This window comes from Polistes fuscatus, unplaced genomic scaffold, assembly GCF_010416935.1.
Source record: "Polistes fuscatus isolate 324 unplaced genomic scaffold, CU_Pfus_HIC Scaffold20, whole genome shotgun sequence".
NCBI lineage: Eukaryota > Metazoa > Arthropoda > Insecta > Hymenoptera > Vespidae > Polistes > Polistes fuscatus.
Genome location: NW_025113097.1, coordinates 2863910 through 2884126, shown reverse-complemented (window position 1 = coordinate 2884126; position 20217 = coordinate 2863910). Strand labels below are relative to the sequence as shown.

The 20217-nt window shown below is 32.3% G+C and overlaps 1 protein-coding gene and 1 long non-coding RNA gene across 2 annotated transcripts in view; both read left to right on the top strand.

The window, feature by feature from the left end:
- The first annotated feature begins 3717 nt into the window (after nt 1-3717).
- On the top strand, nt 3718-5102 carry LOC122517531. The gene is made up of 2 exons (XR_006303884.1): nt 3718-3785; nt 5015-5102. It is a non-coding gene; the product is annotated as an uncharacterized LOC122517531 (long non-coding RNA).
- A 2909-nt stretch (nt 5103-8011) lies between these two features.
- Nucleotides 8012-20217, top strand: part of LOC122517529 (alpha-mannosidase 2) — a 79376-nt gene continuing 67170 nt past the window's right edge. Inside the window, 2 exon segments of the mRNA XM_043635970.1 lie at nt 8012-8173; nt 8176-8363. Of these exon segments, the coding sequence (XP_043491905.1) occupies nt 8077-8173; nt 8176-8363 (285 nt within the window). The 5' untranslated portion in view covers nt 8012-8076.

The following is a 20217-nucleotide window of genomic DNA, read 5'->3' as shown; positions in this document are numbered from 1 at the left end:
AACAGTAACCTAACGAACGATCGTTTAATTCGAGGTTAATCGAGGGAATCGCCGTTATCAGATGCAAACATTCGCTTACCTAGCTAAACGTGTGAATTTATTTCTCTCGGCTAATTTCGACGAGAAAGCTTAGCGGTGAGGAGGGATGGGGAGGGGAATGGGCGGAGGGAAATGCAATTTGAATTGTCAAGCGTAAATTAGAATAAAATCAAATGCGTTCGCATTAACTAATAATAATAATAATAATAATAATAATAATAATACAATAAAGGATTTTCCAAATATATTTCGTAATCATGAAAATGGCATAATTATGAATTTAGGATAGCGGAACAATTCGATTTTTTTCCTCATTATTTGCATATATTACATCCAATAACTTGTTATAACACGTCGCGATTATTAAACTATCGTTATACATTTTTTCGTGTTTTTTGTTTTGGAAAATATTCAAAAGTTAGATTGTAATATAATATATATATATATATATATTTTGTATAACAAATTAATATCGCTTTAGTAATAATCTAATGAAAATATCTAGTAATTCTCCATTACGTGAATATAAATTCATAAAACTTTGCTTTATGCAATAGTTTCGAACTGAAAGAAAGTTTAACTCGTTTGAAAAGTTTAAATATAATACATATATAAATTTATAATAAATTATATACTCGTGGTGTAAACTTTCCATTACGTTTAACGATTAACAAACAATTTTTAATTAAATAAATAATCTCTCTCTCTCTCTTGTAGGTGGTAAACTCGTAGTACGATTACAAGGGAAAATAAAGAAACGAAACGAAACGAAAGGCAACGTGAACAAATAAAACAAAACAAAACAAAAGAGAAATAAATAAGGAAATGAATTCGTCTAAATGTTTGATCCATCTATGAAAAAAACGTCGTACGAGTACTTCATCCTCTTTTAAATCCCCTCCTCCCCTCTCCCTCCATTCATAATTCCCTCTTTCATCTTTATCGAGAGAGGAAGAACCTAACTCTTATATCGAGTGAGTCCCTTATTATAAGAACCCTCGATTTCAATCGTCTTTCATCGTCATCGTCATCTTCATCGTCATCGTCATCGTCATCGTCACAGCATCTTCGTCGTCGAACAAAAGGGCTTCCGTCAAGAACACCAGAAGGGTCCAGCAGCTAGTAGCTACTACTAGTTTGCTGAATCGTTGCTTGCTATCCCGCAACCCAAAAGAAACCTTGACGCGAACGAACGAACATCCATCGACGTTTTGCTGGGCTTTTTGTTGCTAGTTTGTTCACTTTGTTCTCTTTCTCATCTCGTCTCTTCATCATATCCAACTTCCTTCCCTTTTCTTCGTAATACTTAATAAAAGGGGGATAATTCCACGTCAAAAATCGATTTCATCCGAGAGACTCACTCGCTCGCTCGCTCGCTCGCTCAACAAACCGAATCGATTTACGGTGAAAGGAACGATTTATCAGGTGAATATATCAACGTATTTTTTGTTTCTGCTTTTCTTTTTCTCTCTCTCTCTTTCTCCCTTTCGTCCATTCTCCCTGCCCCTTTTTTTTATTGATACGTAATTTATATTGTCTATTGTGTTGAAACACCTGTGGTGTTTCGCGTATTTCATTTTTCTATATTTATATAAAGAATTTGAAAATGTAATGGGGAGTTGATTTGTTCCGAGCGTCTGGAAAAACGACACCATGAAGTTTGTCGGTATTTACGACGCGCGGCAAAGCGATTTCAAGTATACGACATGAAGTTGTCTTCTTTTCTTCTTCCCCCCTTTTTCTCAAGCGGGTCACCCATCCAAATATTAATCGTACTCAGCGCCGCTTTACTTAAATGATCGAAGCGAGAACTAATGCTGTAACCGCGCCATGGCTGTTGACGCGTGAAGTTATTCGATATACCTCTCTTATATTTAGTGTGGACTGATATCTCTATTTTGATATTTTCTTTTTCTTTTTTTATTCATTCTTATATATATTTATATATAATTATTTTATTATTATTATTTTCTTTTTTAAGTTATTTTTTGAAGTTATTTTTGAGGTTATTTTTGAGGTTATTGAGGTTATGTTCGTTTTAATACGGCAAAGAAGTATAACTTCTTACGTGCGTACATAAGTACACACACTAGTTTTTTTTATTCTTTCTTATCTATATATTTTAAAATTAAATAAATAAAATAAATGAATAAAAATGTAATAATAAAGAAAAATAATCGGCTTACATTAGCGAATATTATTGATCATCAGCAGGGGGGGCGTGGGGAACAGGTTTCTTTATCAACTATATTCTATGTAAAAAGAAAATTAATAATAATAATATAATAATAATAACATTAATTAAAAAAATAAACAAGGAAAATTAATAATGATGATAATATATAATAATAATTATTATTCTTTTTTAAGTTATTTTTTTGAAGTTATTTTGAGGTTATTGAGGTTATGTTCGTTTTAATACGGCAAAGAAGTATAACTTCTTACGTGCGTACATAAGTACAAAACCAGTTTTTTTTATTCTTTCTTTATATATTATATATATATTTATTTTTTAAATAATAAAAATAAATGAATAAAAATATAATATAAAAGAAAAATAATCGGCTTACATTAGCGAATATTATCGATCATCAGCAGGGAGGGAGGGGGGACAGGTTCTTTATCAACTATATTCTATGTAAAAGAAAATTAATAATATACTATAATAATAATAACATTAATTAAAAAATAAACAAGGAAATTAATAATGATAATATAATAATAATTATTATTATTTTTTTTTAAGTTACTTTTTGAAGTTATTTTGAGGTTATTGAGGTTATGTTCGTTTTAATACGGCAAAGAAGTATAACTTCTTACGTGCGTACATAAGAGTACACATACCAGTTTTTTCTTATACAAATTCCAAAGTATTTAACATTAAACCTACCGACATACCAAATGTAAACTATTATATAATTACTATATATTATTAATATATTTATCGAGTCAATAATGAAAGAAAAATTCTATTAGAATATTCTTTTTAAGAAAGAAGAAGAAGAAAAAGAAGAAAAACAAAACCGTGCAATTAGTTTTAGAAGCGGTATACAGAAAATGTATTTTTCCCCCGTAACCGTTATATATTATTTCTCGTTTCATTCTCGAAAGTGGGGAAAATATAATGAGAGTAGTAGTATTACAAGAGATGTAAAAGCGATGTTGTTGTCTCGGAGGTTTCAAATACAAAGCGACCGGTAATTAATGTGATATTATACGAAAAGCGACGTGATACATCGCCAAGTTATAAAGACCAGGGCTAAGTGAAAACTACCAGCTATATACCAACGTCATTTTCTTCTCCCCTTTTTCCTTGAGAGGGAAAATAAATAAGAAAAGTAAATTCTTCCTTTTTTTCTTTATTTTTTATTTTAATTTTAAAACAAACAAAAAAAACCCCGTACGCTCTTTCATATTACAGGATAACTTTTTTACAGCGTAACTTTTAGATGCACGTATTTGCATACAGAACAACACCCCCCCCCTGTCTCCTACCCCTACCTAGTTTTCGTATCAAATATCTTTTTCTTTTTTCTTCTCTCGTGTTTAATAATAATAATTCGAAAAGAATACTCTCACGCTTGTTAAATCAAATCGCAAAGTTCAGTGCGAACATTTGTTGTGGTAGTGTTCGCGGATTACATTTTGTCTCTGTGTTATTATCATGAAATGGCGAGAGAGAAAGAGAGAGAGAGTATAGGGATATCGATTAAGCGTTTGATGTTCACCGACTTCATGTCAAAACGGTCAGTCATAATTTTCGCGGACGTTTAATCAAGCTGCACACACTGTACCCGTTCATAATTCATAGTCGATGTTGTGTTCTATATTCCCCACCATTCCTCTTTACCTCTATCAAACAATCCCTTCTCTTGGTCGTATAACGAACACAACATCAACATATTGGACTTTAACAGAGTTTATCGTGATCAAAAAGAATGTAATTTTTTTTTTTTTTCTTTTTATTTGATCATATAATTCTTATAATCGTATTATAACGTTATTAAATACTTTCTCGGAAAATGAAACGTCGAAAAATGATAAGAATAATAAATATAAATGAATTTTAAAATGATTTTAAGGGGTTATACGCAGTTGCGTGGCTCAAAAAAGAAGACGTCTTTTTATGAATTTTTTCTAGAAAAAGTTTTAACTTATCAATTATAAGTGATGGTAATTCAAATAGAGCCTACTTTTAAGAATACAATAGCGCGTCGATCATGTAAAAATATTTAATGTGCACCGCTCCTGTAGATGATTTCCTAAACGTCCTCTAAAAAAAGGCGCTTGGCGGTGATCTCCACTTTGGCAGTTTTGATTAACCGAAATACAAAAAAATGGTGGATTCTTTTAAAGGATAGATTAATGCAGGTATTAACGGGGGAACATTAAAAATTTTGATTTTTGACAAAATGGCGTCTATCTGAAAAAAATGTTTCGTTTTTTGACTAAAATTTTCGCTGTAAATTGTTAAAAAAACATAGTAATAAATTTTTTAAAAATTATTCCTTCCACTTAATATCTGAGGAATATATCTAAGAATATTGTGTAAATATAAGACAAATCGGTTGAGTTATTTCTAAGAAATCGAGATCACCGACTTTGAAAATACCGTTTTGAGAAAAATGCGTTTTAAAGTTTCAAAGAGACGTTTACGCATAGTTAAAAATTTTTGTTTGCAGCTTACACGAAGTGAAGAATATTTTCCGGATCGATTTGAAATTTTCAGAAAATATACTTAAATATATGTACATTCCGAAAATGCAAAAAAAAAATCGATGTTTTGAAAATTCTAACTGCGTATAACCCTTTAAGTAGCTTCAAAAATGAGAAACCGATACGCGAAAGTGTTAATATATATTATAATACAAACATCTTTCTCGTTTATAAATAAATTATTTCAAGTAATTTTCAACTCAATCGAATTGTAAGAAAATTATTACTACAGATTCGTAAGCATATTCTATATATCTAGTTCTCGTGAACTTGAGCGTAATAACATCACGAGGAGTTTCTCGAGTTTAATGGAATAAAAAAAAGAAGAAAGAGAGAGAGAGAAAGAAGAAACGAGTGAAAGGTCAAAGTTGTGATCGAAGCCACGAATGTGAACGCGCCTGCTCGCGACCCACTTAAATTCTTGAAAAAGCACCGAGCACCAAGTAGTACTAGTTCGTGACAGAAAAACTTGCAGAACATACGAGAGAAAAAAAAAAAAAAAGAAAGAAAGAAAGAAAGAAATAGATAAAAAGTTGAGTAGAAGAAGAAGGAGAAGAAGAAGGGGAAAAGGGGGGTGGATGGATAAAAGAAAGAAGGTCGTCTGTTGACACGACCTTGTCGTCTCTCTGTCTCTCTCTCTTTCTCTTTCTTATTATATCTCAGCAACCTTTAGAGGTAAAACACTTGTGAAGAGAGAATGACATAGAAATTTACGAACAATTGATCTTTCCTCCTCACACACATACACACACACACCGTATATATAAGATGCATGTAACGTATACTTGTTGGAAGAAATAGAAAGATAAAATCAGGCTTTCGTGAATGAACACTGAAACGAACGAACGATCGAATTGTGCCTATCTCTGAAGGTTATCGTCGGGAACATAAGTAGACCGTAAAAAGTCAAGTAGGAAAAACTTTAACATGTAATTATATATATATAACTATGTTATACTATTATATATATAATATAATATAGTTATATAATAATATAACTAATAAAATTAATATTAATAAATAATAAAAGTTATATAATAATATAACTATATTATATAACTATATTATAATAGAAAATATATATAATTATATTATATATAATATATATATATGTATATAATATGTATATGTATAATATGTATATGTAAATGTAATATTACATCTATATATATATATATATATATATTACATTTAACTTCCTGTTTCTTTTTTGTAAAGTAAAATCATTCTTATACGCGTGTCACTTTTTGACGGTCGATAAATAGATATACGTTGCAGGAAGTTTATAGTCGACAAAAGAACGAACATTATACTCTAATTATCGCAGTGACGGTCACGACTGCATGTTTTATGCATGTGATCGAACGTGTGTTACATATATATATATCTACTGGATTGAAAACAAAGCGACGTTGAATATAGTTAGAAGGAAATGAGCGTTCATCGGTTATAACATTGTGAAAAGTTTCAAAAGTTTGTGAACTAGTGATTAATTATTACTAAGCTTGTATAACAAGGACGAATCCTAGGTAATTCGCATGATATTAATTACCTGATGTACGTAATGCATAAATGAAGAATGAGAATACAGGAGATTAGAAAACGTTACCTAAGATAATTTAGAAATGAGTCAGTTAATTCTCTATTTGATATTAATTTTATTGATTTTATTCCATAAAAGATAAATACTAATTAATAGGGAATTTATAAAAGAGGTCAGGTAAAAATAAAAAAAAAGTTAGATATGAGCCGTTTATTTTGAAAGTGGCCTAACTCCATTTAACCTTAAATTGAGATAAGGTTTGCGTTTCAATGCAATTCAAAATATACGTAAATATAGTAATGAGTTATGTTGCTTAAGTGTATCTAAAGGTGTTCAATTTACAGTTCCTATTAAAATAATGGCAATTATTAGGTGAATAATATGCGTTTTCTTACCAAGAATGGAGTTAGGCCACTTTCAAAATGAACTACCAGATTCGTTATAAAATTTGAAGGAACCGAAATCCATTCAGCATAATTTAAAGTGCTTCAAATTGCGAAAAAACAATATTATTTTATTTTACATATCTTTATAACACTTTAGAAACATAAATTATGCGATTCGAAACATTTTTACAAACATAAATTACAAAACAATTTTTTATTTTTTTCATTTTGTTTATGTGAAAGGGATTTAAAGAAATCACGATGTTACGGTGGTATATATCGTAATAAGTCATTATGTCCTTGAATTTTGCGGTTGTAATTTGTCTTATATTTTATACAGTAGTGTCAATACAATATTTTCGAACTTTCTTGATCTACCACGACGTGGTATTAAATTCAGGACTTTCAAATTTTCGTTCTCATTCATTGATGTCTTATAGAAAATTTGATACGGTTCATTTTTGACAAAACGCATCGAACATATTTTTAACCAGTTTAAATAAAAAGCATAATAAATAAGGAGATAAACAAATAAATTGACCGAGTTCGTTTTTGTTACGTATTAATAATAATAGATTTTTGTTTTTGATATCTATGCTATTCAAATCGAAATTAAAAATTGATTCTATTACAAAAATATTGGAAACGATTCTGCCTACTTTCTGTTTCGGATTTTGTTATTATAATTTGTTATGGAATCGTGTGATCGTTCGTATTTTTTACAAAATATCGATTTACGTTTTTTTTTTATAAAAAAAAATACACGTACGTTATAATAATTATTTATACGTTTTTGATTATACGTCATTGGTTTATAGCAATTTCATCATACGTCATCGAAATAATTCATTTACTTTTGTTTCATTAATTTCATGATAGTTGTTGCATTACTCGGACAAATAAGTGTCGTTGCGATTCATTTTTAATTAACTATGATATGAGCCGTTTATTTTGAAAGTGGCCTAACTCCATTTAACCTTGAATTGAGATATTTAAGGTTTGCGTTTCAATGCAATTCAAAATATACGTAAATAATAACAATGAGTTATGTTGATTAAGTGTATAATATAGGCGATGTTTGATGATATAGATGACATAGACTGATTAAATAAATCTCGTATTTTAGATTGGTGCGTTTACACGGAAGGTGTGTCCCATGAAGTCGAAGGGCGACGTAAAGAGAGTAGTAGCCGAGGGGTCGAGGTTCACGCTAATCTACGGCAAAAGGTGAATTTCAAAGTGAAACGAAAGGAGGGAAAAAAAGTGGAAGAAAAAAGAGAAGAAGAAGGTGGAGGAGAGGAGGGTGGAGGAGGAGCGGAAGGGGAAGGGGAAGAAGAAGAAGAAGAAAAAAAAAGAAAAAAAGAGGAAGGGCAAGTGAGAAAATTCGACAAAATGTATAAAATCTTGCGCCGAGGTTCGGGACGTGTTTTCGTCCTATGCGTTGTCGTATTATCCCTTCTTCTGTGTCTTTATTACGTAAATCAAGCACAGCACCGTCCACCGCCTCGTCGGCGGCTATTTTAAACGACGAACTTCGTTACGATAGAAGCGTTACACCGGTCACACCTGATTACAGCGAAGTACCAGATTCTAGGATATCATCGGCAACTTGTCCTGTCACCGAATCGCGTCACGCGGACATCGATGCTCAACGTGAATTTGAGAAATTCGATTTTCAGGTATTTATTATTCATTCTTAATTATTTTCTTCCGAATGATTTTTTCTTTTTTTTTTTTCACGCAGAAGAATATAACACGAAACACGCAAATATTAATGATGCAATTTTTTTTTTATAGCCGTGCCACCTATTATTATTATTATTATATTTATTATTCATTCTAAATTATTTTCTTCCGAATGATTTTTTCTTTTTTTTTCACGCAGAAGAATATAACACGAAACACGCAAATTTAAATGATACAATTTCTTTTTTTATAGCTGTGCCACCTATCATTATTATTATTATTATTATTATTATTATATCATCGTGTAAAAATTCGATCGTGAAACTAAAGTAAAGAAAATTTATCTACGCCGTGAGAGAAATAGAAAAAGTACACCACCTATGGCAAGTTAGAAAGGGCTCGCGTTTTCCCCCTTTCGATTTATCGACACTCCAGTTAATCCGACGGAAAACTTCCCCATCGCCGGGTCATACTTTTGCTCTAAAAGAAATATATTCGTTCGGTGATGGCCGAAGACACTCGCGCGATTAATTTTACTTTCCATCGCCGGTAACGTAGCTCGTCGTTACCAGCGAACCAGTTTCGTCGTCCTTGTCTTCCAACCTCGGGGTGCAAGAAAAAGAGAAAGAGAAGAAGAAAAAAAAAAGAAAAGAAGAGAAGAACGAAGTACAGTCGTTTTAAAAGTACCGCGTCATTAGCTACGGAACTTTCCTTTCTTCCGGTCTTCACCGCGATGAGGGGATGAAGAGGAAAAGAGGAGAAGAGGGAAGAAGCACAGAGAGTGCTTCCTTTGAGTTTCGCTGATTTAATGGCCGACGAGTCGCTCTCATAAAGGCATTTTTCTTTTCCGCGACGATATTCCTTTTCTCGAACGAATATAAGAAGAAAAAAAAGGGAAGGGAAGGGAAGGGAAGGGTGAAGAATAGCGAAGAGGGATGAACGATCGACTATAGTTATTCTTTTACTTTGCGTTTCTTTATCTTTCTATTTACCTTTTTGACTCTCTTCGACCGAGATATAATACTTTTAATTTCTTTTTTTAACTTTACAATTTGAATATTCGACGTAATCGTTAAAACCATGAGAATTAATGGAACAAGAGGCGCAAGACATTTGGAAGATTGTATGGAACATTAATTCAACGTTAGGAAAACGATAACATATTGTAGTTGCATGTGTCGGCCATGTTGAACTAACCTAAAAGCACCGTAGTAATCTAGAGAGGCTTGCCAGCAACTGGCAAGCAGTAATATTCGGAATAGTCGAGGCCTCGTAGTAGCCCCTTTTTCTCTCATTCTCTCTGGTCTGTACTGAATCGTTCATGAACCGGTATTGCGATTTTCACTGGCCAAAGACCGTTTCTGCTATTTCGCAATGGCGGCGCATTAACACGCTGCCAGGAACCATTGCAATGCCCACTGCATTCGACTTCACCGAATCGATGCTCGTACAATCCGGACCGTGTTGGTTGGTGGTTCTCTCGTTGCCTTACGATTGCAATGTTCAAGTCTGTTTATAGCCTTGCGATATAAGCTTTCGTGAAATTAGAGTTAACTTGACTTCTTCTGTCATTTTATTGCATGTTCGAGACCATGTTGAACTAACCTGAAGGCATCTATCTCTTTACGATTTTTACATTCCTCGTCGAGAATCATCGTAGACAATTATTCTTGTTATCTATCTTTACGGTCTGACGTATTCGTTAATTATTGAAGTAATACTTCTTTTGACGCGTTGGGAAAATGTAATGAGGTGTGATTTTGTTCCGAGCGTCTGGAAAAACGACACCATGAAGTTTGTCGATATTTACGACGCGCGGCAAAGCGATTTCAAATTTACGGCGTGAAGTTGTCTTCTCTTCTTCTTCCCCTTTTTTCTCAAGCGGGTCACCCATCCAAATACTAATCGTACTCAGCGCTGCTTTACTTAAATGATCGAAGCGAGAACTAATGCTGTAACCGCGCCATGGCTGTTGACGCGTGAAGTTATTCGATAAATCTCTCTTATATTTAGTGTGGACTGATATCTATTTTGATATTTTCTTTTTCTTTTTTTTATTCTTTCTTATATATATAATAATAATTATTTTTTTTGAAGTTACTTCTTTCTTTGAAGTACTTTTTCGAAGTTATTTTTGAGGTTATTGAGGTTATGTTCGTTTTGGTACGGCAAAGAAGTATAACTTCTTACGTGCGTACATAAGTACACACACCAGTTTTTTTTGTGATAATATAATTTATTGTAATTTGTGTTTTTCAATTAATGTTGAATGATAAGAAATCGTAGAATTTGATCGCGAAAACATAAAGCATGTCCTACTTGACGCGTTCCATTTTTCATATCGCTATGCCATTTTTTAACGATAACACGTTTCATTCCGGGTATTTTTCAAATTAAACGATTACCATAAATTACTTTTACGTCAAACAAACGTCGTAGCAGTTGTTTGTTATAAGATATCGCGAATCGATTTATATTCTTTCGAAACGAACGAAAATAGCGTGCTGTTTTTTTTTTCCCTTACTATGAATCAGTTATAGCTAGTTATTTCACGAATAACTATAATTTGTTATGTATTAAATACGACACATACGACATTAAAAAGGAAAATATAAAACATTGTACTTAATGTATGCAAATGAGATAGAAAAATAGATATAATGCATAGGATAGAAAAACGTCTGGTCAGAAGCAAAGAAGAACAACGATTCAGAAGGTTAAACTAATCGAAAGAACGGTTTCTCAGTCGTCGAATGTATTTTTTTATACTTAAATACGTCACTCTTCACAATATTGTCGTTTTTATTCTTCTGTCAAAGATCTCCTCGTTAAATTTGTAAACATATATCATTTCTTTTATATTTTTTTCTTTTTTATTATAATTATATGAATTTACAATCAATTCTCCGCGAGAATTATGAGGTATTGCAATCGCACATACCAGTGTGTCAAAAGTGCAGGTCAACACGCAACGGCTGATTACAAAAAATCCATAGAAACATATATCATAGATCTACGTTTACATTCGGTGTCGATCGAGTATATTGCATAACTGTTTTCTTATTAACTATTAGTCTTATTAGAGTTCCGAGACATGTAACACAACAATATTATAACGATGTAAGTGAAATTTATTTCTCGTATATGCGTGCTTGTATTGTTAATATACGAAGGATATTCATATGTGCGCTCGAGTGTGTGAATTTTATTAATGAGTGATTTATATTATTAGTATTTGATATAAAACGGAATACATCTAACACGATTAATTATCGAAACACTACTAGTTAGAATATCTTTAAAAAAAATATATATATAATATATAATAAAATATAATAAAATATATAAATATAATAAAAATATAAATAAATAATTATAAATAATAAATAATATAAATATAAAATATTTTATATATTTATATATTATATATATAAATAATATATAAAATATAAATAATATATATATAATATTAAATAATATATATATAAATAATTATAAATATTAAATAATATAAATATAAAATATATTTATATATTATATATTTATATATAAATAATATAAATATATATATATATTTGCATTATTTATATATATATAACGTTGTTCTTCCTACTTCTTTCATAAACAAAAATAGGAAAAAAGAGAAGAGTCGAATGAAGTATAGCGAGGCATCGTTAATTACATTAACGATGCCACAACCTCTTGACGTAGGCCACTTTAATGACATTACCGTCACTCGTAATTATTACTAATGTCGAGCGCGTACTCACCGAATAAGGGAGTGACGGGGAGGTAGTTCTATGGGGGTGGAAGGGGGAGGATGGGGAAAGACCTCACCCGTTCATTCGAGAGTCGTGTGTCACGGTACATACATAGATCACGTAACGTTACGTGCTACGAGAGAACCATGAGAAAAGTAGACGTAGAAATACATTATCTGTCTCTCTCATACATCTACACACACACACACACATACTTTTTTACACTCATTACACTCTCGTATACTTCATATACGCGCGATTGTGTCCGAGAAAACGCTACGAGAGCACGGCCTCGTTCCTCGTGTTTCGGCTCGAATTCAAACCGAAAGCAACGAAATATGTATGTCGTGTTTTCCGAACCCCTGACTTGCATACAGTCAGAAAAGAAAATATGAAAGAGAGAGAAAGAGGGGGGAGTCATCGAGTGCATAGAAGCATCGGTGAATACCATAAAACATATTTTCCCGTCGAGTATCATTTCGCATGAAGCAATGGTAATTATCGAACTACGTGTTATTTAACATCGATATTCACATTCGAGTTTATTTCGATACAAATTATTAAACCCCTTCGTAATATGCGTTTAATAACATAGAAAATCGTGTTCGATAAATGTTGATAATTATAAGTCAATTAGTCGTTGCGTTTATCACGTCGATTCATAAAGTTACTTGGGGGTTTTTCTATTTTTATATTATATTAATATGCATAAATGTGTATCCATTATTAGGATAGATATGCAACGTTACTTCGTTCAAATTTACAACGATGTTACATTTAAATTAATATAGCTCGAATAGAATGAAATAATAATCGATAATTATAGTGTTTGTGGGATGCGAGCACCTCCAAGCCAAATTTAAGTAGGCGTTCGTGAGGAGATTGGACGGTGGGCCCTGAATAGCTCAATGGTTAAGAGCAGTCGCCCGGAAAGCGGAAGATTCGGGTTCGAGTCCCGATCCAGTTGGTCCAACAGCCCAATTTTTTCACGAATCCTACATTTTGGGGGCTCGTCCGGGATGGAGGTTTGCTTCGTGTCACACTTCTACGACCGGGCAACAATTAGGGAAAAATAATTAATTGAACATCTATCAAAGAGAGGTTAGGCCGACGTAAGACTATAGTGGCGACGTGAACGGTTGGCTGGGGAACTAGGCAGACGGCCTTTAGACGCCTAGCAATGCGTTCAGGATTAAACACGTAAGAAGTATAGTAAGACGCGTACGACGAAGAAGGATAGATGGTTCAAGGAAGAGGTTTTCTAATGACGGACATTCGGGGTCGAATGTAGTTGCGGGGGGTAGAATGTGGGATGGCGAGCACCTCCAAGCCAAATTTAAATAGGCGTTCGTGAGGAGATTGAACGGTGGGCCCTGGATAGCTCAATGGTTAAGAGCAGTCGCCCGGAAAGCGGAAGATCCGGGTTCGAGTCCCGGTCCAGTCGGTCCAACGGTCCAATTTTTTCACGAATCCTACATAAATGTATCACAGGAAAGTTGGACAAGGTAAAAAAGAAATCGGAACGTTAAGTTTTTATCTTGTCCAACTTCTCTGTGTGATACATTTATTGTTAATAATTATATTCTTTAATTATCGTGCATTAACGTCGTCGTCAATGTTACTTACATTTCGCAATGAACAATTTTTAGCTGTTTTAGCTAGACGTTGGAATTAATTGTTTTACTATTCGGAATGTGTACGCGCGAATTGTGATTATCTACTTTGCGAGAAAAATGATATTTTATGAAAAGAAATAAAAAAACGAAGAATGATATAATATCTGGATTATAAAGAATGATATAAGGGTAACGACGAACAGGCGTTTCCAAGTTTTTCTGTTCGTGAAAGTTAAGAAGGCATATTGTATATTCTCTCTCTTTTTCCATTTTTTTTTATTTTTTATTTTTTATCGCGATTGTTCACCTTGTTACGAGATAGAAAAGACTTATTTTTTCACGAGGAGAAGAAGAAGAAGAAGAAGAAGAGGAAGAAGACTGAGGAGGAGGAAGTTTCCCCCTCCTAACTCGTAAATTTACGTTCTCGAGGATTTGTTTAGCTTTTGCCTCTACCACCACCACCCCCATCACCCACCCTCCTCTCACTTTCTTGTCTCGAAACTCTCTTCTTTCTCTCGTTACGAAATGCTAACTTTCTTGGAGGCTTCTTTAAACCACCCATCCCTTACCCCCCACCCCCATCCCTTGCTTAGCTCGACCTTTCCCTTTTCTTTTCTTTTCTTTTCTCTTCTTCTTTTTTCTTCCTACCTTTTACGGTCCAGAAATTATTAATTCTGAGCCGCACGAAAGCATTGTTTCGCGGGTCATTATTCTCTCTCTCTCTCTCTCCCTCTCTCCCTCGTTTCCCCATCCCTTTCTTCCTTCCCTTATTTTCTTTCGCGTCTCGACGAAACAATTAGTGTAGGGTGTACATTCCCTTCTTCATGCGAAAAAGGTATATACATACAACTTGGGGTATCCTTTACTCTCTCTCTCTCTCTCTCCCTCTCCCTTTCTTTCTTTAATTTTTTTTCTCGAGGACAAAACATCAGAATGCATGGTTGACTCGGTAATAAGTTAGACACACTTCTCGAGGGTATTCTTTTGATTCGCAATCAGTGAATCGTAAGGGCTGTCGTCTGTTTTCACGACGATGCGATTGTCTGTTATTTTAAGATACTATTAGTAATAATAATAATGATAATTAATGCATTTAATAATAATATTATTATTAAATTATTATATATTATATAATATAAATATATATATTATTATAATATTATTAAAATATTAATTAATGCATATTAATAATATTAATTAATGCATATTAATAATAATAATTAATGTATTTAATAATAATATTATTATTAAATTATTATATATTATATAATATAAATATATATATATATTATTATAATATTATTAAAATATTAATTAATGCATATTAATAATAATAATTAATGTATTTAATAGTAATATTATTATTAAATTATTATATATTATTATATATAAATATATATATTATTATAATATTATTAATAAATTAATTAATGCATATTAATAATAATAATAATTAATGCATTTATAATATGTTTTTATAAAATTTAACACTAGATTTAATTTAAGGATTTTAATGAAAATCCTTAAAACGATCTAAATGTCGAGACTGTACGATTAATTTGTTTCATCTCGTCATCTTTCTCTCTTCTCCCCTTCCCCCTTTTTTTAAATATTTTTTTAACCATCCACCTAGAGGAAACTGTCTCCTACGAGCCATGCAATTTGGAACTTCCCCTTTCCCTTTCTCTCAAGGTCCTCTATTGCTTCTCTCCGAACGAACCAACGAAAAAGGGAGAAGGGTGAAGGGAGAATTGAGTAGAAGGGTACCTTTCTTATACGCAGACTGCATTTCGCAATTTGCTTAAGCAAACCTTTCCAGAAATTCATATCCGCCGCCAGTCCTTTCGTTCCTAAACCCCCCCACCCCAGTCCCACTCCCACTCCTCCACTTTATCTCTTCACTCTTCTGAGGCAGGTGCTTTCTCTCTCTCTCTTGCACTCAACTATTTTTATCTCTCATTGTTTTTGTCTTTTTCAATGAACAATAAATTTTCTACTTTATTCTTTTTTTTTTTTTTTTTTTGCAAGCATATCTATTAGGTCTCTAGAGGAAAAGAAAAGTATAATCTTGATTAGTTTGATCGATTCGTTCGTTTTATATTTTTGGTCGTATATTTTTCTCTAAAATACACACACACACACACATATATTATTCGTTTCATGTATCAGCAATTTTTCAAGCCAATTTAAAAAAAATTACCAATATTTCTTGTTCCCATCAGAAGAATAGGATATTAATAAATCCTAATTACAATACTATGTAATTTTACTTGTATTGTATTGAGATGTATTTTTCTTGTTTTTTTTTTTTTTTTTTTTTTTTTTTTTTTATGGAGAAATAGTATATATTTTTGGTCGTATAATTTTCTCTAAAATACACACACACACACACATATATATTATTCGTTTCATGTATCAGGAATTTTTCAAGCCGATTTATAAATCAGATCACCAATATTTCTTGTTCCCAACAAAAGATAGGATAGGATATTAGTGAATCCTAATTACAATACTGTAATTTTACCGAGATGTGTTTTTCTTGTTTATTTTTTTCTTTTTTTTTTTTATGGAGAAATAGTATATATTTTTGGTCGTATAATTTTCACTAAAATACACACACACACACATATATTATTCGTTTCATGTATTAGCAATTTTTCAAACCAATTTAAAAAAAAAAATTACCAATATTTCTTGTTCCCATCAGAAGGATAGGATATTAATGAATCCTAATTACAATACTTAATGTAATTTTACCAAGATGTATTTTTCTTGTTTATTTTTTTCGTTTTTTTTTTTTATGGAGAAATAGTATATATTTTTGGTCGTATATTTTTCTCTAAAATACACACACACACACGCACATATATTATTCGTTTTATCTATCAGCAATTTTTCAAACCAATTTAAAAAAAAAAATTACCAATATTTCTTGTTCCCTTCAGAAGGATAGGATATTAATGAATCCTAATTACAATACTGTAATTTTACCGAGACGTATTTTTCTTGTTTATTTTTTTTTTTTTTTTTATGGAGAAGTAGTATATATTTTGGTCGTATATTTTTCTCTAAAATACACACACACATATATATTATTCGTTTCATGTATCAGCAATTTTTCAAGCCAATTTAAAAAAAAATTACCAATATTCTTGTTCCCATCAGAAGGATAGGATATTAATGAATCCTAATTACAATACTGTAATTTTACCGAGATGTATTTTTCTTGTTTATTTTTTTCGTTTTTTTTTTTTATGGAGAAATAGTATATATTTTTGGTCGTATAATTTCACTAAAATACACACACACACATATATATTATTCGTTTTATCTATCAGCAATTTTTCAAACCAATTTAAAAAAGAATTACCAATATTTCTTGTTCCTATCCAGAAGGATAGGATATTAATGAATCCTAATTACAATACTGTAATTTTACCGAGATGTATTTTTCTTGTTTATTTTTTTCGTTTTTTTTTTATGGAGAAATAGTATATATTTTTGGTCGTATAATTTTCTCTAAAATACACACACACACATATATATTATTCGTTTTATTTATCAGCAATTTTTCAAGCCGATTTAAAAAAAAATTACCAATATTTCTTGTTCCCATCAGAAGGATAGGATATTAATGAATCCTAATTACAATACTGTAATTTTACCGAGATGTATTTTCTTGTTTATTTTTTTCGTTTTTTTTTTTTATGGAGAAATAGTATATATTTTTGGTCGTATAATTTTCACTAAAATACACACACACACATATATATTATTCGTTTTATCTATCAGCAATTTTTCAAACCAATTTAAAAAAAGAATTACCAATATTTCTTGTTCCTATCCAGAAGGATAGGATATTAATGAATCCTAATTACAATACTGTAATTTTACCGAGATGTATTTTTCTTGTTTATTTTTTTCGTTTTTTTTTTATGGAGAATATATATATTTTTGGTCGTATAATTTTCTCTAAAATACACACACACACATATATATTATTCGTTTTATTTATCAGCAATTTTTCAAGCCGATTTAAAAAAAAAAATTACCAATATTTCTTGTTCTTATCAAAAGGATAAGATATTAATGAATCCTAATTACAATACTGTAATTTTACCGAGATATTTTTCTTGTTTATATTTTCTTTTTTTTCTTTTATGGAGAAATAGTATAGCGTAGTTTCCACTTTTCTCATCATTTTTCTAAAGGGAAAAACTCGTATATAACCGCATATACAAATACGTATGTAAAGTATTTACATAGTAATACGCGGATACGTATCTTATGGGGGATATACATACGTTAACATGAAACGAATATAATCTTAAGACGGTGGTAGATATATTTCTCAAAAGATTCTTTCTCCTTTATTTTCCTTACTCTCTCTCTCTCTTTCTCTCTTTTTCTCTTTTTTTTTCTCTCCCCTTGAAGTTTTTCACCGCCGACGATGAGATTGCACGCTACGAGAAAAAGAAAAGGAAAATATGGGAGAAAGATATATCGAAGAGATGCAAACGAACGAGTGGTGGCGTATAAGGGAAAGAGAAACGACGACGACGAAGGGACGAAGGGGATAGGACGGAAACGCGGTGAAGAAAATGTTAAGGAGAGAGAATATAAAAAAAAGAAAGAAAGAGGAAACGAACGAAGGTCGGTTTCTTTGAGAAACGCATTACGTTGAATCTGCTCTGATTTGTAGAAGCAATTCAGAAATTGCCTCCATTTTTCCTTCTTTCTCTACTGTAAGCATTTTCTTTTCTTTCCTTTTCTTTTCTTTTCTTTTCATTTCATTTCATTTCATTTCTTTTCTTTGCTTTTTACTTTTTTCCTTCTTTCTTTCTTTCTTTCTTTCTTTGTGTCACGAATACGATTGTTCCAACGTAACATAACTGGAGTACTTTTAACCCCAGTTGAAGGTATCTTATAAAATATAAAATTACTATGTAAACAATATTGAGAAGAATACATTATCTGTTCATTACATACTCTGTTCATTACATACTCTGTTCATAAAACTGTGTATAATATAATATATGTGGGATGCGAGCACCTCCAAGCCAAACTTAAATAGGCGTTCGTGAGGAGATTGGACGGTGGGCCTTGGATAGCTCAATTGGTTAAAGAGCAGTCGCCCGGAAAGCGGAAGATCCGGGTTCGAGTCCCGGTCCAGTCTGTCCAACGGCCTAATTTTTTCACGAATCCTACATTTTGGGGGCTCAGCCGGGATGGAGGTTTGCTTCGTGTCACACTTCTACGACCGCGCAATAATTTGTGAAAAATAATTAAAATGAACATCTGTCAAGGAGAGGTTAGGCCGGCGTAAGACTATAGTGGCGACGTGAACGGTTGGCTGGGGAACTAGCAGACGGCCTATAGACGCCTAGCAATGCGTTCAGGATTAGAAGAAGGATAGATGGTTCAAGGAAGGGGTTTTCCGGTGACGAACATTCGGGGTCGAATGTAGTTGCGGGGGGATAGAATGTGGAATGCGAGCACCTCCAAGCCAAACTTAAATAAGCATTCGTGAGGAGATTGGACAGTGGGCCCTGGATAGCTCAATTGGTTAAAGAGCAGTCGTCCGGACTGCGGAATGCGGAAGATCCGGGTTCGAGTCCCGGTCCGGTCAGTCCAACGGCCCAATTTTTTCACGAATCCTACATATATATATAATTCATAATTCCAGATTTACCAACAAATATATTAACATTAACTAACATTTACCTTTTTATGGTATTTCAAATGTTCAAAGCTAGTGGGGTAGTAAGATTAAATCTGAAATTTTTATAACGAACTACACTACGGATTCTTATGACTTTTCAGCGGTAAAATATATATATGTGTGTAATATAATGCTTGGTGGTAAGCAGGTGAAGAGGTGGAAGATTGGGGTTGGAAAAAGGAGAAGAGGGGTCGAGGAAATGATAGGAGGATGTATGAGAGGATGAAATTCAAGCTGGATTAAGTTTCTCGCGAACTTGAAGTTCCAACGAGTCAACGCACATTCTTCCATCCTGTATAATAACTTAACTGCATACTTTTACATACGTACGAGTATGCGTCTACTGACCCTATAACGTTATTATCAACCATTTGTTATAGATAAATGTTAAATAAATAAATCTACTGGATATAAAGATTTAAGATAGAAAAAAAGAAGAAGAACACCGAAAATAAGTACACACGTGTAAGACGTGACACAATCGTTGTATAAACACTTATAGAAAAATATTTCGAGTAGTTTGTAATAAAATCATGTCTCGGCAGTGTATTTCTCTCTCTCTCTTTCTCTGTTGAATACCAGCCGACTTCCAATTTTCCACAGCGTGACAGACGACGATTAAATCATGTCTGCGGAGCTGGAGGTGTAAACAATACGAAATTCAATAATTCGCGCTTTGTGCCATTTTCAGCATACACGCTCGCGTGCTGTAGACACGTACGCTGAGGGAAAGTCCAATATTTGACTC